We start from the raw sequence: 27,885 nt of genomic DNA on the forward strand, positions 1-27,885 counted from the left end.
TCTCACTGATTTTTATCACAGCTTTTAAAAAGTCAGGATCTTTATTGACTACCTTGTGCAGCACACAGTCTTCCAAGGTTCAGACACTCCCTCCCCACTGCCCACAAACAGCTCTAAAATTCAGTGTATAAGGCACCTGGAATCAGACAGGGGAAAGGTTGAAGAGCAAAATATGCAAAATACTAAAGCAAGGGGAGGAGAGAAGGCCCTTGCACACAGGCAAGAGAAGTCCTAGAGCATACTCTGTACCCTATAGGAGGAGAGTTAGAGGATAGGTGAAGACACATGGGCAGGAAGAAGGCTATTGCTGAGAAAAGACTGAGGAGTGAGAGCATAATAAGACTCCAAGGTTAAAGGGAACCAGGACAAACAGTGATAACTTGTCTCGGCCTATCGTTGTTATGGACAAACTGCTGCTCTCAAGGTTACTGTAGAACCCCTCTGGCTGTGAAACAAGGTTCAGCTGTGGTTTAGAGTAGATCAGGGCTGGTCTGGAAGATTTACATGCCTCTTCCTAATCAGTTGAATCATACAAGTGTGTTGATTTGGAGACAAAGACTCAGTATGTGTATTGGCTAAATCAGTAGTTGGGAGAGAAGGCTCCTCACACAGCCTCTGAGCAGCAAGAGCTGGGGGTGGCTGGTAAGGTGGCTCTGCTTTACACTCACATTCCTTCCTCTCCCACAGGCTGGAGCTACGGTGGTCTCGGATTGAAATGCTACAGACTGAATATGAGGTGTGTGAAAACATGGGACTGGTGTCCCTGAAAATCTCCAGGGCAGGACACTTGGTGGAGCCTGCCTTTATAACCGTGAAGGTAAAGCCAAAAGCCAACATCCTAACTTAATAATAAGAAGTGCAGCCTGTTGTTTTACTCCCCAGATGTAAAGATAATTCAGTAATCATCAAAGAGGCCATCTGATTCAATCCATACTTGCTGGGACATTGCCCTTGCTGCTACAGATGGCTGAAGCATTTCTGACAAAATTTCCTGAGTTTTAAGTAGAAATGCTGATTAACCAAACCTGGATTGTTTTGGAGCAGTGTTTCAGTTTTGATGAAAAAACAGAGCTGGCAGTTTCCTCTGTCACTGTGCTCAGAAGCTTGGTTTCCAGGATTTGCTACTTTAAAATCCAGGCTTTGGGCAATGTGGTGGTGCCTTGGGAGTTTTGTTTTGCCTTCTCAGGCTGGAGGACCCTAGGAGCTATAGGGACTTCAACTACACAGCCAAGGCAGCCTTCTCCATTTCTCCCCTTACTGCCCACAGTCTATAGGGGGTTTTCCTAGACTGTGGAAAACCCCCTATATCTTCAATGACTCCCTCTGTCTTATGTCAAAAAGACTAGACTGAAAGCTGCAGGGTATAACTTTGTAAAACAGATTTTGTGCAACTTGCCTTCACAAATTTTATCTTTCCTCATAAAATAGAAATTCCAGTATTTTAAAAGCTCCCCTTGCCAGAGAAGTACAATTTTTTTCCCTCACAGTTTCTCAGGACTATACTCTAATTAGGAACATAATTTTGGTTTTTCTTCTACAGAAGTTAGTGGGAATTTTGCCAATGATTCCATCCATTTGCTAATGATTCCATCGGGGCCATCCTGCCCAATCCTTCGCAGAACTTGGTGATTCTACTCTAGTACTAACTTGCATAAACAGACCATTGATTCTACCATCAAGAGCACAATGTGGAAACTGGTGTCCTCTGGTGTCTCCTATGAAAATTCAGGGAATTGCTGGAATCCTTGTATTCACATATGTTGATACCTAGCCTAATGAGTCTTTGGGGATGACAGACGGCTCTGTGCACAAACACTTCTTCCAAGATATCACAAAGGGCCAAATAGGAAAACGTGGCCAGGTTGTTGCTGCTCTTCTGACATGAGAGGATGTGCTTGTCCAGGAGCCAGGTGTGCAGGGTCCCCAGGCATGGTGAACAGCAGTGTTAACTGGTGGTGTCAAATAGCAATCTGAGAGGGAATGTGAAAAACTATAAGACAAGCAAATTTTTTTTGATTATGCATTTTTTTAAAGCCATGAACAAGGACAGAATGACAGTTGCACATAACAAGGTTTATTCTCCAGGTCTTTATCTTTTTTTCCAGCCTGAGTATATGTATGGGTCGGCGTGTCTATTTGAGATGTGTACAGTACCTTCAGCATGCAGCAGAAAGCAGTGGTTTGGTGAAATGGGTCACAGCATGGCATTTACTGTTTGATTTCTTCTCAGGTCAATGAAATATCTGCTAGGCTGGGGAAGGACTTCACAGTGACTCCCTCCAAGCTTGTTCAGTTTGATCCAGGTATGAAACAGTACACTGAACAACTCTAAAATTTATTCACTGATTTTGAAAGAGTAAACTTGCTTTGGAGAGTGCAATCCTTTACATATCTGTAGCTAGAGAATCTGAATAGTATTTCAGACTTGGGCTCATTTTCTGGAAGTACTGTGGGCTTCCTTAGTGAGTTGGTATCCTTATTAATTAGCATGATATTGCCTACTGTCTTCTGCATTTGTTAAAATACCAAAAGTGCTGAAATGATGTCTCCTCCCAGTAACTAGTCTGGATAGGACTCACCCTGAGCTGAGCTGTAAGATGCTTTAAAGACTTCAGTCATTATAGGTAAAGCCCAGGACACAGGTCAAATTTACACAAAACTGAGTACAACTTAGGTTATTCGAGGTGTCCAGGACCCTTTTTCATTCACATACAAGCCTGAAGTTACCCAGTAAAGACAAGGAACCAAGAAAAAACAACTGTAAGATTTGCCTAAAAAGTTGCACTTCAATCTAACACAGTTTTTGATCTATTTGAAGTTATTTTAAATAACAGTTCCGTCTCTATAGTTAAGCTTTTCAGATAAAAATCCTATGATACATTTTCTCTTGAAAATCACAGCAGAAGTCCTAAATATATGTATTGCAGTGCAATTTTGCACATCCACAGCAGCTTTTTGTTACAGTGTATGCACTTCAACTGCATCATCATTGCCCAGGAACAAATTCAAACTTAATGTTGTTTGGAAGAACAGCAGGAGTCCAGTCAGTCAGTAGGAGCACAATAGCATACACAATTTACTCCATTCTAGCTGCAGACATGTTAATTAATCTATTTCTTGGACACCCTGATTGATTGAAATAGCACTTAAAGAGTAATTAAAATGTTTATTTCTGTTAGGAGTGTCAACCAAGATGTGGAATATAGCAATTACCTATGATGGATTAGAGGAAGACGATGAAGTCTTTGAAGTAGTTCTGAACTCCCCTGTGAATGCTGTTCTTGGCACACGGACAAAAGCTGTAGTGAAAATTTTGGACTCAAAAGGAGGTATTCTCTTTTGATCTTCATGATTAAGAAGATGGGACAATCTTGGCTGAGTAGCTACCTATTTTCAACCACAAGTTCTTCCTAACACTCACTGTTAGATCAAACCGCTTAATTTCTTTTTAGAGAAAACAGGCTTGACAGTTGCAGACCTTTTATTCTCTCACACAGTCATATGCATCCTCTTAGGAAACACAGCATGGAGAAAGCAATGAGTACAAAATGAGAAAAGCGCCAGGAAAGAAACCACTTTTCATAACAACATGAGTTCAGTTCTCATTTATTAAAGTGGGAAAAATTTATTTTAGATCCATTAGAATTTTTCCATTTATTATTTAGCAGTTGTTACACACCCTCTAAAAGAGATTTACTTTCCTCTCAAAAAAGAAACTTAACAAATTAATCCATCTCTTAGCAATATATTTTCCAATGCTTAAAAACCACAGCCCACAGCTTCACAGCAAACAGCAATGATCATTACGCAGTTTAGGCTTTTAAGACTGCATTATTATTGTGCTTTTCAGTGATTGAATGTGGCGTGCCTAAAATTGGACCAAAAAGGAGGAAACTGTAGAAACAGAAAGATAGGAAAACTGTAGAAAAACAGAAATAACTAGCAAAGCAGCTGCATCCTCTGACAGCTGAAGAGTGTTTTTCCTTCTGGTGTTTAGTGAAACAATATTTTAAATATCCATGTTGCAATGAATTAGGCTTCGTGTTACAGAAAGTCCCTTTAAAAATTCAGATTTATTTTCTCCTGAACATTCCTAGGGTAAATCAGTACTTAATTGACACAATGAGTTCACTGAAACAACAGTGTCCTGGATTTCCAAGAAGAAACTTCTTTGGGCATGATGGAAATATCACCAATGGTAGTTAAAGATACCGGTATATCCATGACCAAAAACCCCAGCACTTCAAACCCCAATATAAGCATGAAAACAGGTACTTTCAGCAGATGCTTTGTTGAAATTCTGACCTGTGGGTGGAGAGATGCATCACATATAAAATCATACTTACATAGGTAGTAGTTGCAGCTATAGTCATAGATAACCCCAGAAACAAGGGTGACTGAACAAACAGCAAATCAACTACTTCAAGTGAAAGAATCATCCAACTTTTAAGGACAAGCTGTTTATGTCCCCATGTCAATGTGACCACTTATCTGCTCATGCAGTTAGAACTGACCATCTGCCATTTTTTATGGTTTCAGGCCAATGCAGCCATTCCCGTTCTTCTGGCCAAAGCAAGCATGACTTCTGGGGAAGACACACGCTGTTTCCAGTTTCCTCGGGCTCCTCATCACCTTCCAGGCCTGGCAGTGTTTCCTTGGAAGGGATCCCACTGCCTCCTTCCAAAGGGATGACAGAGCATGGAGGGGACCTGTGGCAGGAGCACAGCTTGGCAAATCAGTCAAGGATCAGGCTGAGAGTAACTGGAAATGGCAGAATAGTAAGACACTTCTGAGGTTCAGTGATGGACTGATTTGTGAATTAATTGTGATGTGGTATCTTCATTTAATTGTCATATTTTTGTAGCAATCGTATCTGACCACGCAATAACTATAAACTACATGAGTTTGCTCTGAGTGAGACCTGAAGGCTATTTAAAAATCTGTAGGGAAAATACCAAAAACAAACCAACCTGATTTTGAGGATCCATGCATGCAAGAGAGGAATAAAAAAAAGATTTGGGGGAGGAAACAGGCATCAAGCAACTTCAGCAATTATGAAGCTTCTAATCTTGTGAAAATTATGGGTAAGTTAGAAGAAAGAAGTTGGTGGAGCCAGGCAAATGTATAGAAGCTGTGCATCTGGTGCTGAAGTTCTAAAGCTGAAAATACTGTTAGCTTAAACAGGGAATAGTTATTTAAACCTTGCCCACTGATTTTCCTGTTTAAGCTATATTGGTTTAGCTAAGTATTTAGTAACTTTCTGCTATTGTGACCTTAAAAGTTACTGGAATCTGTTTTTATAAACACTGAACATTACAGTTGTAATCTGTGCTTTTTAATGGCTCCTTTCAGAGGTGGTATGTTTATATTCTAAAGAGAAAGAAGTAAACCCAAGACATGCTCTGCATGATTTATAACCTAGGAGCAAATGTTACATAAAGTCTTTTTGTTTCTATAATTCATGAATATACCCATCTCATTCTGCTGTTCTACCTTTTTCAGGTTCATCCTTCATCTGTATTTAGAAATGAAACAGATGTTGTTTTCAAAGTAAGAGTACTATGGGTATTGGTCAGACATTTCCATGATTTCTTTCTGATTCTGTTCTTTCCAGGCTTTATCAATTTTAATAATTTGTTACGACCAATACTTTATTTTTCTATGTGTCTTTCTTTTTCTTTGATGTAATTTCCCTTGGTTTACAATGATTTGTATTATAATTAATTTCTGTTATTTGTTTAGTTTATTTAATAGTTGCTTGTATGTACTAACCCTCTCTTTTCCTCTCCTGTTCTTGTGTGTGTGATACTGTAAAATGAAGTATCATGGGATTGTATCACTCAAAATAGAGGATGACATCTCCTCAGCTGAAACCAACAAGAAGGCACAACTACAGATAAATGTCATCTCCTCTAGGAAGGCAGAAATCCCACAGGCTGATAAGGCAGAACTTGCATCTGAACCAAGATTGAGACATAAGGTATGAAACCTGTTTTTCCATGGGCATTTTCACCATCTGTTTTCAGTCGTGCTATTTTCCAAAATGATTTAACACCTAGAAGAGTTTTCATGGCATAACATTTTATTATAAGACCTAATTAATCTGTTTAATTTCACTTGTTTTGTGTAATTATTTTCCCTCAAATGTCATTTTCTCTTTCCAGGACTTTTTTCAAAAGGCCTGTACACCAGATTTAAAGGGCCTCTTGCATTATGAAGAAAGCACTCAAAAGTTGTTTCAGTGTGATGGGATAACATGGAAATTCTGGAATTCCCAAAGCAAGGTAAAAAAGTAGCCATGTGTATGTATCTAAGTCGGAGCATAGACTCTACCATTGATCGGTGATACCCCAAAGCAGAGGACCTTCCTGCAACTGCTATTTACAGGGAACAGGGAATAAGTGTTATCCAGATTCAGGTTTGCTTTCAGGAGAGACAAAAATTTCCCAGAAATATGAGGAGGACTTGACTGCTGGGGTCGCCTTTCCTCTCTGTCATCCAGAGGTGCTCCTGGACAAACCACACGAGCAATAGTGTCTTGGTGCTTGTGACGATGTGGGTGTAACAGAGTCAGGGAATGAAGTCTGCGAGAGAATGGGTGGAAGTCAGTAAAATAAGCTTTCTTAGGTATTCTGTAAACATACATTCCGTCCACCACTTAACATGGCATGCTGAATTTTGTTGCACTGCATTCCCTGCACAGACTGCAGGATACAGAAAATGGTATCCAAACTCATATAAAATCTTTAGAGGATTTTTGGAACTGAATTCTATTGTCACCATTAAAGCTACTAATTATAAACTGCAGGCTCCTCTGTCAGGCATTATTTATTTAAATCTTTTAAGCAATGCTGTAGCTTTAGTTATACACCAAAGTTCATGCTCAGTTTAACTTTGGGCACTAGTGCACAGATTATCTGTGCACAGACAGAAGCCTGCTTTACCTTTTCCTCTTTTATTTTAGGAGGTAACCATGAAGAAATGTCCCTCCGGATGGAGTTATCATGAGGGCAGCTGCTACTTCCTGGTAGTGAATCACAAGGTCACCTGGAACACTGCTGCTCGGGCTTGCAGAGAACAGTAAGAGACCATCACGTGTTTGCTGTGCACTGCTGTTGCCCTGAGCTGAATGCTGCTCTTGGGGCCAAATTTGTTTGGATAAGCCAGCTTTGGCTGTTCCGCACAGCTTTTCAAAAAAATTGAACAAGTCCTGGAATTCAAACTCAGTGGACGATACAAATATTAGTCTCATAATGTTTCAGGCGATGATGCTGTCTTAATCACAGCATGAATTCCCAAAGCTGTCCATCTGCAGTGAGGATGCCTTCCTAAGGGGAGAGTTAGTTTGGGAGAAGAGAAATACAGAAAAGACTCAGAATTTCATCCCCTCTTACCCGCCTCTGCCTTGGCTCTAACTCCACTTGATACAGCAATGGTAGAATGTTGCCAGCTCCTGTGTGCCTCACTGTATTCTTCTGAAGATGCAGCTTTGAAGATTCTGTAACAACTTGAAAACTTTAGCATTTAATTTAGCAGTACATTTCTGACTTTTTAAGGATATAATAATGATAATAATAGTTGTCTCAAAGTAGGAGACAAAAATCCTGCCAGTCTTGCTTTTGGACACTTGCTTTGGGATTTTGGTTTTAGGGGTATTAGGTTTGCACTGGAAGAAATGTTAGCCATGGTAACATGAAGCTTGTCTGAGGATAGGCATGCTCTGTACCTTGTCTTAAATTGAGAGCACCAGATTGAAAACCAATCTGAAAAATAGAAGGGGCTTAAACAGACCTCTCCATTACTCCATGAAAGGAAAATTGAAACAGGGAAGAGTCGGAATCGATAGAAACACAGTACGTTCCATAAGTATTGGAAGGACATGCTGGAAATGTCAATCATGGCCCAGCATGCATAACGAACATTGATTCATTCCACACAGTTATGGCAGATTATGTTGTCTTGGTAACATGCAAAAGAAAAGTCTTGATTCTAATACCTCCCAGCTGATGGAAGATATTCTTTACTAAAAGGTAAATGTTACGTGCTCCTGTGAGCTCACCCCAAATTTTACAGTATTACTTGGTTTACTTAAAATTTCATCTCCTGAAATTGTTTGTTACTACCTGCTTTTATTATGCTACATGTTAGCAAACAAAGCTATAAATCGTGAGTATTCTTTTTTCTGGAGGCTTCAACAGTCAATTGGTCCCTTGGGACCATATGTCACTCTACTGGTATGCGTTTCCTATCTTCTAAAAGAGTGTGATTTTTGTGACCCATATTTTTTGTAGGCAGTAGCTTCTTGATGAAGGCTGTAGTGTGCAATGTAGATATTAAACTGAATAAAAGTAAAGAAATGTAAACAACAGTTCTTAAATGACAGTGTTAAAAAAACTACAAAAAATCAAGGCATATCACTGAATCCATAAGGAAATGAATCCTAGGGCTGTGATAATTCAATTAATGTCATACTAGCATAGACTAAGGAAGGTTTATCCCGGTAAACGGAGTACTCCTGGCCTCCATCTGGAACTGATTTACAAAAGTACAACTCCAGGAACACACTTAAATGTGGTACAAGAACATAACTTATTAAATTATATTTTGTGCTTTTCCCCAGCTCCTCCAGTAACCAACACCACCACTAATTGCAGTGTTTCAGCTATTAATACTGATTCCATTGACATTTAAATGTTTCCAACAGGGAAATAAAACTATCATGGAGGTCAGTCCTCAATTTTCAATAGATCAAACAAACTAGATATTAAATGAAAATATTAGAATTGACTTTCAGCAAACCAGCCAAATTCCCTGAAAAAAAGAATAATTCTTTTATTACTACAAAAATGGTATCATTTTAAGCCCCTATTCATTTGTCTTGCTAGAATTTTTCTATTATACAGAACAGGGAAAAGAGCAGAAGCATTGTTAAAGTTGATTCACTAAGAGTGTCCAAGTAACCAACCTCCTACCCTTTCTGAGACAACCTTGCTATCCTGAGATGACAGATTAGGTAACAGGCTGTACAAAAACTATACAGAAGTGGGCAGGCTGGAGAGTGTCTGGAGAAGGGCTACAAAGATGATCAAAGAACCGTAAAGCCTGCCACGTGAAGAAAGAAGGCATAAGGGAGCCCTTATCACCATGTTTCAGTATTTAAAGGGTGGCGACAAGGAGTCACATAGAAAAGATGAACAGCTATGGGTACAAGTTACTCCGAGGAAGATTCCAATTAGACACAAGGGAAGTTTTTTTTCACAATGAGATCAGCTGTTAGAAGACTATCCCCAGGGATGTGGTGGATTCCCCAATTTCAGACACTTTTAAGGTTTAGTTGGACAGAGTGCTGGCCCATCTTGTCTGGAGTGTCCTTTTGCCAAGAAAGGCAGGACCAGATAATCCTTGAAGTTCCTTCCAACCTGATAGTCTGTGATTCAATTCCATCAAAACAATCCTATCAATTTATTGTGGAAGCAGTTGTTGTCTGGACATAACTACATATACAGGGACTAATGCAGACCTATTTGAGTTTCCATTGACATACACTGCATCCATCTGTTGCGGGTGGTATACAACCCTCTCCTTTAGTTTCCATATGCAGGGGTAGAAGCAGACACAAATATGTCCTTGTCTTGATGCAAGTTTCTATGTGTCAGTGTTACACTGGGGATGGGGGAGGGCAGGGAAATCTCAGTTAATTGCTATGAAAGTCTTGTACTGTTTCTAACCCTCCTCCAATTCATTGGAGAGAAAGGTGGTTTAAGAACTAATTTCTCTAGCTTTGTTTGTATGCATGAAGAGGCTCTTGGCAACGTGAAGAGAAGCATCTGGGGGATATTACGGCTGAGTGATCCCACAGCAGCCTGATTTAGAAGCAATTTTGATGATTTATGCCACAGCTCTTGTTTATCCAATAGGAACATGTCCTCCCCAAGGGTCAGTACAGCAGGGCTCACTCACATGTGAGATGGTTTCACTGCTGCCACTGAAGGGATGGAAGAACTGGATAGACAGAATCCACAATTGTGTCTTGTGCCTAATTAGTCATATTATACCTTTATCTTTTTTTAAGTTGAACATTTAATCAAAGCACAAATATGATTAGATTTCAGGTCCTCTACTGCTAGCTGTGTAAAGCAGGACATGTTATTTGTTTTGATGGTAGCTACTATATTAGCTACATGTGGTCTCAGTCCTTGGGAATCTCAGGCAGAACCACATCTAAAGTAACAGATTAGATCCTTCATGATGGCTCAGTGTTCCCTAGTGCAAAGCAGGACAGCAGCCCTCCTCTCTTAATACTGGTTCTCAAAGTGACGGGTTTAACTATTGTGTGTGACTCCAGCACAGGGATCCAGATACCTAGAGTCATTTTAAAGGCCTTGTGTACGCTGTCTGACTTTCAGCTGCCAGTCTGGAAGTGCAGGGCTCCTGAAAGCTCTGCATCATGTCTGCCACTCTCATCTGAATGTTCTGAATACCACAAGGTGTTGTAAGCAACACTAGACACTGATTTCAAGGCATCGGGATAACTCCCTAGGTGACCAAACAAAAGACTGAGATAAGCACAGCCTTTCAGTCACCCCCACACTCCCTTCAACACCAGTATAGGACATGGATTTACTACAGCAGTTCAAACAAAATGTTGTGTCCTGTGGAGACCTTCATACTTAGTCAAGTGTGCTTTTGCTGATGTTAAATTTACCAAAATGATACAAGACTCTTTTAAATGTATCAGATAATTTCATGGAAAATCAGTAAAGTCTTTGTGCAAAGTGTTTTCCATATAATATTTCAAGGTCAATAGCTACCCAAAATGTTTCCTTAATTTGTGCAACTGCTCTAAGATAAAGGATGCTCTTGACTCAATAATAAAAATTCTAAAGAATGCAGGAACAATTTTAAATGGATGGTTTAGCACAGAAAAAAGTGATGTGTGTGGGGGTGTTGTGGCTTCTTTTGGTTGGTGTTTGTTTGTTTGGTTTTGGTTTTGTTTGGTTTTTTTCCCTAATAAGGCATTATAACCCCTTATCTTGAATAATTTACATTAGGAAGTGTTAGATGCATACAACTCCATAAACAACATTATCTTGTAATTTCCGGTGTCTGACGCTATGCCTTGAGGTTCAGTGAGTAACATTATTGGAAGTGCTATGTTCTTTCAGGATGGTTCTCATTTCCCTACAATACATAAACCCCCTAACGAGGTATAACAATTAGAACAGTTGTTCTCTCTTCAGAAATGTGTTTCTCAAGCTGTACCTAGAAAGCACTCCTATAGAGAAAAGATTAGGTAACATTATAATTACTGCAGTGCTTTCCTTTCACAGTGATGAATTCTCTCCCTGGTACATGGATTGAAGTAAAGGTCTGAAACTGTTATTGCTTAGACCACCCCTGTATGTCATAAATGATAGAGCAGTTACTGACACACATTGATGCTTTTTGGTTTCGCATTTTCTAGGACAGTCAGAACAACAGGAGTAAGATATGCTTACCTAAAGTAAATTACTTAGTTCCTGGGTTTTGAGTGTCCTTAAACAGAAGCCAGATAAAATGCTTTATTTTTGTTCTTTCTCACCCAGTAGTGATACCACAGAAACTTCTGCCCAAACCTCTTCCCAGGCCCATTTGGTCAGTACAACCGCAGTCACTGTGAGGGGAAATGGAATCCTGTTTGCTGAAGCAGTTAGCCTGGGAGGACACCCTGAATTAACTACTCCTGCTTTCCTGGACTCTGTCTGTAGAAGAAGATGGAGTACAAAACTTTCCAAGAGCGTCAGTGTAACAGCTTTGTTCCTAGCTCAGCGGAGATTCTGTGCCTGAGATTGGCCCAGAAGGGTGGAAGCCTGTCACCCTTGGGACATCTCACAGTGATGAGAGGCGCAGCTGAAGCTCTGCTGACGCCTTCACTGGGTGCAGTTTTGGGAGCCTCTACCACAGTGGGTGCACAATCCCGATCCCTACCAGACAGTTCTGAGGCCGTTCCACCACACCCTCGGTGAGGAAAGTGTACACAGGTGTCAGTGAGATCCTTTCCATGCTGTTCTCTGGTGGCCTGGGAACTCAGAGAAGCCCTGATGGGCCCTACGTTACTGTGCAGTGCTTGCCCCAGGGCAGCTGTGATTGCACAGGGTAACACCCAGCTGTCCTGCTGGCCTTGGCAGAACCCCCACGCAGCGTGGAGCGGAGGGCAACTCCATCCCCTGCTGCTTTGGTTGGCCTGTAGGGATAGTGGAGGAGGTCTGTGCAGCAAGAGTGTCCACACTCAGCAGCACAATGAATTTATTTCATAGTCTGACCCTGTGGGCGAAGATTAAGGAATGGTCCAGATTTTGTGCAGTAGGGACTGTGCCAATATTGTGGACTACTACTTTGAACTTCTCCTCATGTAAATTTTTCCTGCTTCCCTATCTTGTGTGGCATCACAGGGAATCCATGGGATGACTACTCCTAGAAGACATACAGGGAAATAACGTGAGTGGTGCTCCAGGCATGGATCTCTAACTGGGCAGCAGGCTTTCACTCTACACCTGTTCATGAGCTCAAGTCTGCCATGCCATTCTTGAGGCCTGGTTGCTGCCCCAGCTCTTAAAAAAGACAGTTATCACTTCATCTGGAGCAGTAGTGATCTTTTGTCTCTGCTATCTGGCAAAAGCATTGAAATTAGCAAAATCTTTACAATACCATTTACTTATTCTGATGTTAGAAAAGTTTTTTTGCTCTCTTAAAACGTTTTTATGAGCAGTGTTGTTTGCTTTGGCCCTATCAACTGTCACCCAGGATATTCCAGGAGGCTGAAGGGGTTGACGTCACTTTTAGACTGAGTGACAGTCAGAAATATGGGACAACAGGAATGTCAGCACCAGAGGTTCAGCATCAGAGGGATGGCAGCACCAGGTGTGACATGTAAAAAGGTGATATGATATCAATGCAGACACAAAGATGGATAAATAAGAAAGTGAAGCCACTGAGGGCTGACAGCTTCCGGTAAATGTGAAGAACGCCATTTGTCTCTTAATACCTAAAGATTTAGCCTAAATGGCTTAAAAGTTGCCTGCTGGTGCTTGTATGTTTGGTACTGGTTGGAAGACTTGTCAGTGGCAAGGCCACTCAGTGGCTAGGGGTTGCAAATCCTCCTTGGGAACTGGCATACTATAAATACAAACATAGAGCAGAGTTTATGCATTGACTTAACTCAGAAATAGTCTGCTTAACACAAACCACAAATTCTCTCAATCTGAAGTAAATGTGTAGTCACTGCAGACAACCCTCCGAAGAATGTGCTGCTTTTCAGAGCCTTTTCAGACCCTTTTCAGATACCAAATTTCTTGTGATGAGCAACTGGGGAAGTCCACGGGATACCTGCATTTACCAAGTGCAGATTCACAGGAGGATGGAGAACCAGAACGTCTCAGCTGAAAGCCAAAATGGAAAAGAATGAAAATGCAAAAAGAGAAGAGGGGTTGGATTGCGGGTGAGGAAGGAAATGGGGGGAGAATGATGTAACAGCCCAAATGTTGATTTTAGAGGATGCATGTGTAACTGTGACAGGGGAGATTTAGATTAGATATTACAAGAAGGTTCTTCACTCAGAGGGTGGTCAGGCACTGGAACAGCTTCCACAGGGAAGTGGTCACAGCACCAGTCTGACAGAGTTCAAGAAGTGTTTGGATAGTGCTCTCAGGCTCACTGTGTGATTTTTTGGGGCTGCCCTGTGCAGGACCAAGGGTTATATTTTGACGACCCTTGTGGGGTCCCTTCCTACTCAGGACATTCTATGATTTTGTGATTCTATGATGACTTCTCAGAATCACATTATCATTTAAATGTATTATTCATATCTTCAGTCCTGTCAAAACATGATATAAAAAAGATATCTTCTGCTTTCCTACCAAATAGGTGAACTTGTATCTTTCAGTGGCTTGGATTTCAGTGTATGAAGTTTATTATTTTATGGAAAATAAGGTATCAATAATTGTGCCAATGGTTTTAAACCCATTTTGTGAGTATGAGGCATGTATTTCCTACATACATTTCCTTCAGTTGCCCAGCTGATTTAATTTTTCTGTTAGAGAAATCAGACTAGGACTTCCTCTCCAAGTAATCCACAATTTTAAGACTTCATGTAATTATTCCTTCATGCCAGTAAGATGCAGTTTTCCTGTGACTTGTTATTTTTATGCTTTACATTAGAATCAACACCCGTTGTTGATAAATTGATGTGAACTGTCTGTCACCCTGTGGAATGCTAATTACTCTGTCCTCTCTCGTTGAGCCTAGATACCTGGGGAGTCTAACAAGTGTGGCTAATGAACAACACATGCAGTGGCTGTGGGACTTCAGTGGGAGGATGCCCTTTTGGATAGGCAAGTATACTGGCTGCAAGTCCCCTCTGAAGACTGCAGTTCCTGTGCACCATCAAAAGCAGAAACTGCTGCAGCAATTTGAGCCCAGGTTTCAAATACTGTATTGTCCTCAAATTTCTGCTGCTTTTATTACTTCAGAGCAAGGCGTAACCAAAAGCTGTAATTTACCTGGCTACTTTTATAATTCTTTATCAAAAAGATGAGTTTATCATGATGCCTATTGATGGACTTTTTTTGTCTTGAAACCTTTCCTATTTTAACACAAGCTGATGAAAATAGTTCCGGTGCAGCTCCTACAATTTTGTTTATATCATCTTTCTTTTGACTATTACTTTATCACAATTTAGGTTTTTATTTTATTCTGTTTTAACTTAATCATTTATGTTACTCCTAATTTAATGGCATCATCTTGTGTTAGAAATCTTATGAATTAATTAAATGATAAGCTAAAGAACACTTCATCACATCATTTCAGATTTAGCTATTTCTTATTAGGCAATTTACATTTAATGAGAAAAGGAAAGAATTTGGATGGATCTTCTTAGCACCTCCTTTCTGTGGATGACTGCCTTAGCTCATATACTAGTGCTACTGCTTTCTTCTAACCCTTCTTGTTTCTGTTATACTGTCCTCAGTTTGGTTCTTTTTCTTGGATTCTGAAGTGCAATTATCAGCTCCTAGTAATTTTCTGGATGGATTTACTAGGTATACTAAATTACCTCTAAAAAATACAGCTGGTTTTGGATCATGTTTAATGGATCATAATTCTGTTAACCTGAAAGAAATAAACTTGGTTGATGAAGATAAAGACTACAAGATTGTTATGCCAATTTTCTTATCTTGATCTCTCCTAAGAAGACAGGTCATGTCTGAAATTATGCCACACATATTGGTCTTAGACGATATGGGAAAAGATATGTTTAATGTTGTAGTAATTAACACAAGCTAATTTTACAACTGTTAATTTAAAGTGTAAACAAGGTCCACAAAGATCTGCAGAATTTTATATTCAGAAGAAATCTGAAGACATCTGATGCTGCCCAGACTACTTGCTATTTCAAGTATCAAAAGACAAACCTATGAGGTGATAGACATGTAATAGACGTAAGGAGAAAAAACCATTTTAGATATGTGCTACTTCAGAAAAGTATATTTTCCTTTATTCATATGGCACTAACTGTGATTCAAGTGGCCTAATTAAATCCCAGATTGTGTTTTGCTTGCGTTCTACCAGATGTTTTCTTTTTCTCTCAGCATGAAATTGTATGCATTTTTTAATGAAGACCAACATATAGAACAACATAGGCATCTCTAGGCATCTGGCTCCAGTGACAATAAACATCACTGATTTGGTCTTACTGATTTCACACAGGTTTGAATGACCAAGTCAATCCTGGACATTGGGAGTGGAATGGAGGAGAACCTGTAACCTACATAAACTGGAGAAGAAGCTCCTACCACTTTCCAATGAGAGGAAGAAACTGTGTATTTGTGCAGAAGCGAGGAAAATGGCAAGCAACTGACTGCAAGAAGGTCAAACCAAGCAGCTATATATGCTCAAGAAAGTTCTAATGGATGGAGGATGCCTCTGAAAGCATAAGCACATTCATGCTATTTCAGTGGGTTATCTGCAGTTAGAAAACCATCCTAATTATCAGCAAGGCCTATTTTATGCTGCCAGAGGTGCAGATGCACTGGCCTCTAACCAAGGTATAGAGATCAGTTGCAAAAATTAAGTCCAGGTTAAGGTTTTGAAATCTCCCCAATGACTTTGATCTGTCACTTACTCATAGGTATTTTTATGCCAAAGAGCTGGGTCTCAAGGCTTTCATCACACTTCAGTGTAAAAGTATTTTTTCTTTTAAAGAAAGAATGTGTCAGTTGGTTTGCTTTGCTCTTAAGGAGGGGTTGTGAACTGCAGGTTTACTCTGCAGTCACAAAAAGAGGAATACTGCTGGGGTTGGAAATGAGGGCAAACAGTTGGCTAAAAGCAGATCCTCTTGGGTGATGACAGGGGTGATGTCATGTAGGTACTGGAGTTTCTTTGGTGGATGCCCTAGTACATCTTACAAAAGTACCAATAGCTGGACTTTGGCTGGTGACAGAGTACCAACAGGAGCAAAGTCTTGTATTTCTTCTACCTCCCAAGGCCAGCTTGAGAACCTAATGGATCTGCCCACACAGAGTTGCATCTGTTTCACATTCCTACGCAAATTTTTTCTTTTTTTTTCGGGAATTACAGGATGGTGCTGTAGTTTTTAGTGTAATTAAATAATGGGACATCTCTAAACCTAATGTTACAGCAAATGACGATTTATTAAAAAAAAAAAAGTAAACTTAATCCTAGGATATTATCTTGGGATATTCACTGATACATGAACATCAATAGGATTTATATGTGTGTATAAACCAATGTAATCATGAGACATATTTTGTAGTAAAGCAGCTATGGCTTTTGAAAAGTATTAATCTAAGTCTTTATTAGAGATTTGAGGTATTTAAAAATCCAGATTTACTTCAGAGAAAGGTTTAAATCCCAGCAAGTAATAGGAAAAAAACAGCTGGCCAGAACTTATTATTTTAGATATATATAGTTGCAGTATAACCATTTTGTAACAATATATTAAATTTATACTTGACCTGTCAAAAGCTTGCTTTTGGACATTTTTACTGCCAGCCTTAAAATTACCATTAGAAAAAAAAAAAAAAAGATACAAGGATCTGAGCATAGGCTTCCTAAAAAAAAAGAAAATTAAAGCTCCTCTCAACAGGAGCCAGTGTGTGACAGCTGTTTTGGAACTGAGCAGGGTGAATTTGCCCTGTACTTATGAACTCTCATTCTCCCCATCTGCCTGCCTGCTGCCAGCAGTTGATCCCCCCCTTCCTCATCTATTCAGCCAGGCTCTAGATCAGGTTTGCACCAGGGCTGCAAAACCTCCTTCTCGGGTTCCTCTCAGCAATTTCTCAGTCCTGCAAGGGACAGACAGAGAAGAATCACCTCTCCTCTCTGACCTGAAGGACACTGTTTCAGGGGTAATATATATTCCTCCTCTTTGCCTCTGTCATGCATATGTTACTCATCCTTCCTCCTTGCTATGACATGTTAAATCAAAATGTGAGTAGCTGAACAGCTTTTGTATATAGGAAAAATCCACCCCGAAGGGACTGTTGCCAATAAACATGAGTGCATCACAACATCAGAGAAAAATGTACTGGGGACAGAACGTCCTCACCTGTATTGTTGCTATCAACAGACGCAGACAAAAATATTTCCAGGATTTCTCTCTTTTTTTTTTTTCATGGTAATATTTATGACAAGCTTCTAGACACTTTTGCTAGACACAAACTATTCTTTTTAAGGAGTTTTCTAGGTCAACATAGATATGCTACTTGTCTCCAAACCAAGTACTCCTGAATCCCTGGTTTTAGACCTGATTTTATTTCTGATAGTTTTCATTACAGAAAAAAAAAATCAGCATCTAAAAAAGCACTCTTGATATCTCTTAGTGGTGTGTTCTGGAATTCCAGGGAAAATTGATTGAGACATAAACTTTTATTTCTTTAGGGCCTTTTTTAAATAAAAGCTGTAGAATTTATTGGTGCTAATTTGAAAAAGCCTACTGAGATACTTCAAATACCTCTCCCAATTATTTAATAAACTAATGATATCAGCAGAGTGGGAATTTTGACAAAGGTGCTTGTTACTTGATCAGTAACTAATAAATTACTCATGCCACCTGACACAACAGTGACTCAGGTTTGCTTCTGTGAGAGTAGGGGAATTTTTCCCTTTTCTGTACTTCATTTGAACTACTTTAAAATGATTGCAGAGTATGAAGATTTCACTACACAACAGACTCTTAGTGGTGCAAACTGCATGAGTTTACCGGTTTAATTTTATCTAACACAATACAATAATGAAACTAAAATTCTTATATTGCAGAGCAAGTATATTTCTGCCCTGAAAGGCTGCTGAATTTTTTTCCAATACAATTAACTGTTCCAAACATTTACTAATAAATTTTATTTTTTTTTGTGCTTAAAAAAGTATTTTTTCACAGATTTTTACATCTTTTATTTTTATTATTAGAATACTGGAGTTCAAAGAACAAAACATACTCAAATCAGGGAAAGCACAAATAATTTATTATTTTTTCTGTTGACATAGGAAATTATTTCTTCTAAGAAGTTTAGTAAAGGATGGGCCTACAGTCCTGAGGAGCTTTGGGGATTTTTTCATCTTCAGTATTTTTGGATTAGACTCTGAGTAAACTCCAGGAAAGATCAGTATTTAGAGGATCAGCATCACCAAGAGTATTTCAAAAGGCTGAAAGTAAGAAAAAGGAGTATGTAAATTCTGGTATTCACATACGGATGCCACACTTTCTGGATAAACAAAGGATTAATTTCACCAGAACTATCCATATATCCATATCCAATAGAGGGATGGGCTGTGTGAGTGCTGTGTGTGCTTGTCACTTTAAACTACCTTCACTCCCTGTCAAATATCTTTTAAATATGTCAATATTTCAAACAAATTTGACAGAGAACTGGTTAACTCGAAGCCAATGGTTAAGAAAAAAATTGGATAGCCAACAGGTCACAGGATCACTTCTTCTGAACCAAAATATTCTACAACACTTGAGTTTTTATTAAGTTTATGTATATCAAGTATTTAGCCTGAAAACTATCAGAGAAGTTTTCCAGATCTTCTTTCTACACATGGATACTTAGTTGAATGTCTTCAAGTCTTTATTCACTCATGTTATAAACATAACTTTGAGAGAATTATGCGTAAGACTCAGTGAATACCAGTGATTCTACATTATTTACATCACGTGACTGGTGCTGCTGTAATTCTTCTATTCAGAACACTATGTATATTGTTATGTTTAACTCTGTAATGTGTGTTAATAAAAACCCCAAAATATACTTCTGTGAATATGAATTTCTTTATTTTGAAATCTCACAAAAGCTTGTTTTCTCGTGATAAAAACTATAGTGTTTAGCATAGTAGAAATGCACTTATAATTAAGCATAATATTGCTGCTGTTTACTCCATGAAGTTTCTGAATTCAGTTTTTTCTTTTGTTTGGGCCTATTCTTGAGTGAATACTATAAGGATATTTGTACCATGAGTTAACCACACTTAAAAGAGAAAATGATGTTTATTTTGAGAAATTAATCCAAGGAAAGTTAAAGGTCTGCAAGCAGATATACAAGAAGAATGGATTCAAGAAAGACTGTCAGCCTATAAAAATGAAGTTTAATATGATGCTTGATTTAAAGAAGAATGTGAAAAAAGTCATTGTCCCTCAGAAACCTCAGTCATCTTCAGGGGAGAGAGGTAGTTTTCCTCTCTTATTACCCTTTGAGAAGCTATGCTGACTGTAATTTGGATAACTCTTCTACTCTGTTACTTAAATACTGTTCTCTATGTTGGTACACTTAAATGACATGAACACAATAGGCTTTGGTTTTTAAGGTTTTTTTTTTTTTTGGCATTGAGGTAATGCATTGTTTTCAATCAGAAATAGTACCTATCAATAGGACCTAATTAGAGGAATCCCATGGGTTAGGGGTATAGAAGACAAGGGAGTCCAGGAGAGCTGGTCAATATTCAGCATTCCTGCCAACTCAAGACCATACGTATCCCCATGAGCAAGAAATCAAACAAAGCTGGCAAGAGATCTACAGGGATGAGCAGGGAACTTCTAGTAAATTTCAAATGGAAGAAAGAAATTTATGGAACGTGGAAAAAGATAGAGGCCATCTGGGAGTGATGCCATGATGATTTTTTGCCTTTTCTTTTATACCCCTTTTATATACATTTTTATAATTTCTGTATTCTTAGTGTTTTTTAGCCTACATTCTTAGGCTAAAAGAATTTGTCAAGCTAGGAGACTAAACATTTTAGAAGCTTCATAGTTAGGGATCAGTGTGCCCCAGACCCCAAGGTCCTCTCCAGAACACATTCTGTAAACTAAGACAGAACCATCCAGGGGAAGGCTCCTTGGGGAGAGGGGCTCACTCGAGCCTCTCATTGGGGAATCTTTGATAGACATGCTAATTAGTAAGACCTGTAATATTATACCCGATCTATTGTGTGTGCCCATTGCGGTGTGCATTTTGGTGCATTCCACCTGGACGTGGTGCACCTAAGGATGCTTAAAATAAATACCAAGGTAAAATCCTTTTGCCCCTTCTAACCATGTTTTGATTCTTGATTTTAAGACCAGGAAGAGGCATCAGGAGGACTATAGGAATATTGTGGGTATCCTGGTGATGGATGACACAGAGAAGGCTGGGTAACTGAATTCCTTCTTTGCCTCAGACTTTACTGCTTAGGCCATCCTTCAGGAAACCCAGACCTTGGGGACAAGAGGGGAAGGCTGGAGAAAGGAAGACCTGCCCTTGGCCATAGAGGGTTTGGTTAGAGATTGGCTAGGCAGACTCAAATCTATGGGCCCTGATGGAAGGCACACATGGGTGCTGAGGGAGTTGGCAAATGTTGTTGCTAAGCCCACTCTGCATCTTCTTTGAAAAATAATGGAGGAGAGGTGCCTGATGACTGGAGGAAAGCCAATGTCACTCCCATCTTCAGAAAGAGCAAAAAGGAGGAGCCAGGAAGCTACTGGCCAGTGAGCCTCACCTCCATCCCTGGAAAGGCAATGGAACAGATCACTCTGGAGGCCATGACCAAGCACATAAAAGAAGAGAAGGTCATCAGGAGCAGTCAGGATGCACTCACCAAAGGCAAATCATGTTTGACCAATCTGATGGCCTTTTGTGATGGCATGGCAAGATGGGTCAATGAGGGGAGAGCAGTGGATGTTGCCTACATTGACTTCAGCAAGGCTTTTGACAGTCTCCCATAACATCCTCGCAGGTAAGCTCAGGAGATGTGGGTTAGAGGAATGGACAGTGAGGTGAATCAAGAACTGGCTGAAGGCAGAGCTCAGAGGGTTGTCATCAGTGGAGCAGAGTCCAGCTGGAGGCCTGCAGTCAGTGGTGTTCTCCAGGGATCAATACTGGGACCAATCTTCCTGAACTTGTTTATCAAAAACCTGGAGGAAGGGGAACTGGGGGGAGTGGCTGACCCACCTGAAGGCTCTGCTGCCATTCTGTGGGACCTGGATCAGCTGGAGGGTTGGGCAGAGAGAAACCTGATGAGGCTCAACAAGGGCAAGTGTCAGGTCCTGCACCTGGGGAGGAGCAGCCCCAAGTGCCAGCACAGGCTGGGGCTGACCTCCTACAGAGCAGCCCTGTGGAGAAGGACCTGGGACTCTGGGTGGATCACAGGCTCTCCATGAGGGCCAATGTCATCCTGGGGTGCATGGGGAAGAGTGTGGCCAGCAGGTCGAGGGAGGTGATCCTCCCCCTCTACTCGGCCCTAGTGAGGCCACACCTGGAGTTCTGTGTGCAGTTCTGGGCTCCTCAGCACAAGAGAGACAAGGAGTTACTGGAGAGGGTCCAGTGGAGGGCTACAAGGATGATCAGGGGTCTGGAGCATCTCTCTTATGAGGAGAGACCGTGGGAGCTGGGCCTGTTTAGTCTGGAGAAGACTGAGAGGGGATCTCATCAATACATACAAATATCTCAAAGGTGGGTGTCAGGAGGAGAGTGCCAGACTCTTTTCAGTGCTGCCCAGCAACTGGTTGAAGAGCAATGGCCATAAACTCAAGCACAAGAATTTCCACCTCAACATGAGGCAGAACTTCTTTGCATTGAGGGTGGCAGAGCACTGGAACAGGCTACCCAGGGAGGTTGTGGAGTCTCCTTCTCTGGAGACATTCAAAATCCACCTGGATGCATTGTGTCACCTGCTCTAGGTAACCTTGCTTTGGCAGGTGGGCTGGACTGGACAATCTCCAGAGGTCCCTTTCAACCCTAATGATTCTGTGATTCTGTGATTAAGAATATTGTATCTGAAGTATTGCATATAAGCACAGTGAGCAAAAGATTATAATTTTATTCACAGAGAAGAAATTTTAAGATAAGTCTATATAAATTTTTATTTTACCTAAGAAACCTTATCTGCATCTTCCTTGGATTATATTACAAACATTTTGTTGGTGGGGTCAAATTCTTCAGTGAATTACCTCTCTCAAATTATTCGCAACAATATAAGAATATGCATCTCCCTGAAGACTGAATTGTGTGTTTGCCCAGACTCCTTTTTCCCTGTCCCACAGGTTTTCCCAGTCTCTTTATCCCTGTCCCATGCCTTAGTAACCTGCAGCAACCAATCACATACCCAAGGGAACTCCTCATGCTTGGTCTGGAATTGGACACACTGTCAATTAGGCAGTACATATGTGCCAGGACCATTCAGGAGATGCTTCAGGAGGAGGACACCTGTACAAAACCCAGCAGTCTGGACAATTCTAACCCATTGCATCCTGTGTATGAACCTACAGCCAGGAGAACATGGGCCAACACGAGTGAAAGGACACTCATCCTAGCCCCACTGAAGACATAAACATTTTAAAGTGTGAGCACCTTCATTTTGGCTGCAGTATGAAACTTATTGCTGTTCTTCGTTCTGTTGCTAAAACACAGAAAAGAAACAGAGAAAAGTGAACAGGAAGATATAAATGAGTGAAGCAAGAAACAGTGCAAGAGAGGACTTGAAACAGAGGGGTGTTCATGATGTAGAGTATCTAAGGTTGGAGGTACAAAACTAAACAAACCTATTGTCTGTTCTTTCATCTCATACCTTGTTAAAAGACTCTTGGTTTCATAATTAAAAATTTCCCATGAGGCCTGTATGTGATCTGTTTCCCTGAAACTCAGTAAAACAAAGACCACAGATGGCCTTCTTTGATAAGTACAATTATTGGAGAACAAACTGCATAGTGATTCATTAGTTCTGAGGTCTTCATATGGGATCTGTTAAAGATATATCTGAATACAAGTTTGTCTACATAGGATGTGTTTTGAAAATTAGGAGATATTGAATTGGACTGTATATAGAAAATCCATTTTAATGATTTTATCATCAATCATGGTATGATGAGACTATTTAGCTCAACAGAAGGCAAGTAATTCAAGTGCTGCCCAAGAATTATTTTTAGGCATCAACTGGCAGCATAGATAATGTCCATAATGACTGAATAAACTCCAGCTTTGAAACAGATGAATAATACCACTTCGCATTTGCATAGCACTTGTCATCTGTAGACCTGACAGTTTTAAAAGGATGGGCAAACATTCACAGTGACTATTTCTAGTGAAAACAGAATGTCCTGAATAAATTGCTACTATGAAGGCAAATCAAAGCCTGCTTGAAAGGCACTGCTGCATAGAGCCACAAGATTTAACAACCAAAATACAGTGAAAACATGCTCTATGCTTATATGAAAGGGTAATCAGGCAGGAAAACAAGTTTTTAGAAAAGAAACAGCATTGTTTTTTTGTATAAATCTGAGATTAGGTCTATTTGGAACATAATGTTTATGTGCCCAGTCCAATCCCTGTAGTCAATGATTAGTCTTTGCAGTTGATGTCACCACAAAGAAACTTGCAAATGCTTGCTATTTTTAACTTTAGAATGATTATCTGAGCTTGCTGTCTGAGCTGGGATGCCTTCCTGTAATGCAGGCAGGCTCTTGCCTAAGCTGAGAGGCTGAGGAGAGACCTGCTACCTCTGCATAGTTATATAGGCAGCTGACTTTGAAACAAATTAAGCCAGTATTTATATATTGAACAAACCATGGCCAGATGTACCAGGTCCCATATCTTACCAACTTTGCCTCTTGGAAAGCAGCCATAGCATACTATTGTAGGCATGAGGGAACAGTCTTAGACTTGCTTGGCAAAACCAGAGTTGGCATGCTGCTTTTGGGTCTCATCAGATCTTAGGTAAAACCATCCAAAAAACCCCAGTAACTAGAACTGGCTTGACCTAGAAGTGAAGAGAACTCTTTTATCAGCCTTTGGGTTGCGGAGCAGCTTGCAGAGTGACTTGCTGACACTTCTTTGCTTCAGTCTTCTTCCCTACCCTTCTGTAAATGATAATTTGTGCATTTACATCTGAAGCCCCCAAAGGCCTTTCTTCTTGCTATATGTTACAGGACAGAATGGTATGTACCAGGAATGGATTTGGATCTTGAATAGGTTTTTTTCATTGCCTTTGCACTGCAATGTAACATTAGCAGCAAAATATCTATACATATATGTCAATACTAAGATTTTTATACATTCCTTCTTAACATTTACACTGCAGCAATAACCCAGGCCAATTTAGGTTAGATAGTCTGGGAAGCCAAATCATTCCAGTTCTACAATTCACTCAGTTTTCATCTGTGCATTATCAGAGACATTCTTAGATGACTTGCAAATATGTATCTTGCTTCAAACAGACAAATTTCATGTTTGAAAGGCATTGGCAAATGTATCGCATCCTCTGTGTAAACATCATACAATATAATACATAGGTGTGAATATCAGCCCAGTCTCGGGACTCTTCAGCAACTAAAACAGAGTGAAAAAAAAGAAGGAAATCCTGAATAGTTTTGAGTGACTTTTATCAGTACACATCAGATAAAAGGTATTTTAGTTACAAAAGTCAACTGCTTCAGTTCAAATTGTTGGCCAGCACAGATATGATGTGAAGATTCAAACTGCAGTTCTAGGTAATAAATTAATTCCCTGAAAATTAAAGTCAAGTAACATCATACATCTAGTACACACTATTTATTTTTTCAAGAATAATAAAAACTTTAGAGTCTATGGATAGACTTTCGTAGAAACAGGAGTGTGTAGAGATTAGGGTACCTAAATGGCAAATTATCTGAAGCAGAATTTCTTTTTAGTATTTTAATATTAGGATCCCTGTTTGTAATGTTTATTGAAAATAACTTTTTTGTCTCCCAAAACCTTTCTCTATATGCTGTTCTAGCAGACTTTTTTTTCTTACATGTTGCATAACATGGTAGTTTTGCAGAAAATGCCTCTATTTTAAAGTCTAGTAGTCTTGAGGTATTTCTGTTGAGACTTTGATAGCTAGAATCATAAATATGTCTTTTCTAACATGTTCTATTTAAATGTTCATTTTGTTTACCAACTTTAGAGGATGCCTGGAGTGGCTTTGGTGCCTGAACAGGATGTGGCACTGTTAGTTAATCTTTGTGAGCCCAGGAGGCAGAGTTTCCTCACCTTGAGACCTTTTGCTCTTTTCTGGTGACACGTCTGCCCTCCAGCAGCTGCAAACCTGCTGTGAGGAAGATCAAGCAAGGGCTAGTGCTCCCTGACAGATTCCTCTGATTGTCTGAGTGGCAGTCTGTTAGCAGTGCAGACCTTGGGTCATATCCCAAATCTGAAAGACCAAAGTTAGACTTTTGAAAACATGGTCTCAAGATCGAGCTTACTGTTTCTGCAAACTTTAATCAGCTTGTCTTTTCCTATTGTAATGAAATAACACTCCCTGTTTTGACAGTCTCTGGCTGTATGGAATGGAAAGTCAAAATAAACAATGAAGACCACACTGAACATTCTAATACACAACTTTGAAAGTTTCCTTAAATCCTCAGCCTAAACTAGACACCTTATCCAAACATTTCCTCCTGTTGACTCCTTCTGTCCTCCACAACATCCTGGGTTACTAGATTTTAGATAGGAGCTTCTAATACACATAACTCAGATTGAAAGCAGAGTTTCATTAGCACAAACTTCCCTATCATAATTGTAATCTACAGTAAATGAATGTAATTAGCTACACGAGGGTCTCCCCCGAGCCCTCCTCTCCTCTGCCATAATCTGACACTAGGTTCTCATATAAAGCTAGCATACTACATTCACTGCAATAGCAGCAGGTCTACAGGGTTGCACTTTCCAGGATCATGTCACTGCTTCTCCTTCAGATGTTAGTGCTCTCATGTCTTGGAGCCACAGAGCTACAGAGAAATTCTCAGCAAAGGAAAACCAGAAGGCCATTTCAGCACTTATTCTACCCAGACAAAAATCTGTTTGAAAGTCAGAGTTCTCCTGAGCTGGTAAGCGAGAACCCAGTAGGTGTTGATGAGACCCTGGAAGTACCAAGCTTTTTTGTATCAATTCCACAGACAGCATCTGGAAGTGAGAAGAAAGAGGAGAAAAAAATGTCCAGATTCATTCTTCCCAATACAGGACTCCACACAGACCAAGACCTGAGAACCTGGGTTGCACCCAGAGAGATTTCTCCTGTGGAAAACTTCTCTCCACCCCATTATTCCAGCAAGAGAGAGTCTGAATTTCCCTACAGAAAAGATGCCAAGAAATTCTGGGACCACTTCATGTTAAAGAAAAATTCAGACTCTGAAGAGGTTGTCCTGCCAATCAAGACCAATGAAATGCACCAAGAAAACTGCAGAACCCTGCCTTTTGCCCAGGTAAGAACAGGCATTCAAGACCAACAAACATGCCTTTGCCCCTGTCTCTTGTAATCAGCAACTGAAGGGACATGGGTTATTTCAGTGGCTAAGTCACAGGGCTTCAGAACACATTGTAAGTGGCTGAAAGACACTGATGAAAAAATTTTAGTCTGATGAGGCAAACTGCTAAATTGCAGCACTGGAAAGCCGCAGACTCAATTTTCAAAGAATTATTTATTATTTTTATGCATAGATATTCTGACAAAGCCTATGCAGGCAGGGAAGTGATGAGTAATTATCCATTCAATAAATAAACATCTCAACTGTTTGTATATCTGAATCACGATCTCTCTCTCTCTAGATAGATAGAGCTAAATATGTGTATGTACACACACACACACACGTGTGTGTATATATATAAACAGGAAAAGCTGGTTGTTTTCTTACAGCTAAGCAAGGATTCTTTTCTCCTGTATTAAGTAGAACACTTGCCTATGTCTAATTCTGTGCTAAGAATTTTGGAGAACTGGTAAATTGTCCCATGCATAGATGAAGCCATTCTGTCATATTGTAACATCAAGACAAGCAAACAGTATAGGTAAAAGTGCTGTATTCCCTGTAAGTTACCATCTATTCTCAGTGTTTCTGTAATCACAATCTGTTCAGGACCATGTCTTTTCATATCCAGAACTAAATTTATTTCACACAGACATATGTACATACAGATGTGGCTTAGAAACCTGTACTTTTTGTTCTGAGAAAAAAAAAGTGCAGTTTTTTTTTTTTTTCTTTTTCTTTTCATTCATGCCTTCTAGCAAAGTCCATGGGCCATTTCTGCACCAGAAACCTTGAACTGCTTTCTGTTTCAGGGTGTTACTCATAACAGCTGCGAGAAGGTGACAGTACAGAATAATCTGTGTTTTGGAAAATGCAGTTCCTTTCACGTTCCTGGTTCAGAAGACCATCTTTATACCTTTTGTTCTCATTGCTTGCCCAGCAAGTTCTCCATGAAACGCCTGGATCTCAACTGCACTGATTCTGTTCCAGTGATCAAAGAAATCATGATTGTAGAAGAGTGCAAATGTGAAACTAGGAAGATTAAAGACCCCGTGATTGGATCTCTACTGTCAGACTTGTATGCAAATGTACATGGGCACAATTAA

The 27,885-nt window shown here is 39.9% G+C and overlaps 2 protein-coding genes across 5 annotated transcripts in view; both read left to right on the forward strand.

Moving 5' to 3' along the window:
* FREM1 (FRAS1 related extracellular matrix 1) overlaps window positions 1–19,301 on the forward strand; it is a 66,417-nt gene extending 47,116 nt beyond the window's left edge. For 2 of the 4 annotated variants that reach the window (XM_048291990.1, XM_048291991.1), the window contains exons 28-37: window positions 688–817; window positions 2,231–2,303; window positions 3,180–3,329; window positions 4,540–4,778; window positions 5,503–5,550; window positions 5,822–5,980; window positions 6,165–6,284; window positions 6,965–7,080; window positions 14,284–14,369; window positions 15,742–19,301. In XM_048291990.1, the coding sequence (XP_048147947.1) occupies window positions 688–817; window positions 2,231–2,303; window positions 3,180–3,329; window positions 4,540–4,778; window positions 5,503–5,550; window positions 5,822–5,980; window positions 6,165–6,284; window positions 6,965–7,080; window positions 14,284–14,369; window positions 15,742–15,941 (1,321 nt within the window). In that variant the 3' untranslated portion in view covers window positions 15,942–19,301. Of the gene's footprint in view, window positions 1–687; window positions 818–2,230; window positions 2,304–3,179; window positions 3,330–4,539; window positions 4,779–5,502; window positions 5,551–5,821; window positions 5,981–6,164; window positions 6,285–6,964; window positions 7,081–14,278; window positions 14,370–15,741 lie in introns of all 4 variants that reach the window. The other 2 variants (XR_007200975.1, XM_048291992.1) reach the window with 2 other exon arrangements.
* Window positions 19,302–26,212: 6,911 nt separating this feature from the next.
* Window positions 26,213–27,885, forward strand: CER1 (cerberus 1, DAN family BMP antagonist). The gene is made up of 2 exons (XM_048290798.1): window positions 26,213–26,740; window positions 27,592–27,885. Exons 1-2 carry the CDS (start codon window positions 26,213–26,215, stop codon window positions 27,883–27,885), a joined length of 822 nt encoding a protein of 273 aa, XP_048146755.1.

This window comes from Corvus hawaiiensis, chromosome Z (genome assembly GCF_020740725.1).
Source record: "Corvus hawaiiensis isolate bCorHaw1 chromosome Z, bCorHaw1.pri.cur, whole genome shotgun sequence".
NCBI classification, from domain to species: domain Eukaryota; kingdom Metazoa; phylum Chordata; class Aves; order Passeriformes; family Corvidae; genus Corvus; species Corvus hawaiiensis.

What these genes read in the sequence shown, in the direction of transcription:
- CER1 (XM_048290798.1), top strand. Translation starts at nt 26,213, where the DNA reads ATGTCACTGCTTCTCCTTCAGATGTTAGTGCTCTCATGTCTTGGAGCC. An exon ending in GAACCCTGCCTTTTGCCCAG is followed by an intron (nt 26,741 to 27,591) that starts GTAAGAACAGGC and finishes TTTCTGTTTCAG; the next exon opens with GGTGTTACTCATAACAGCTG.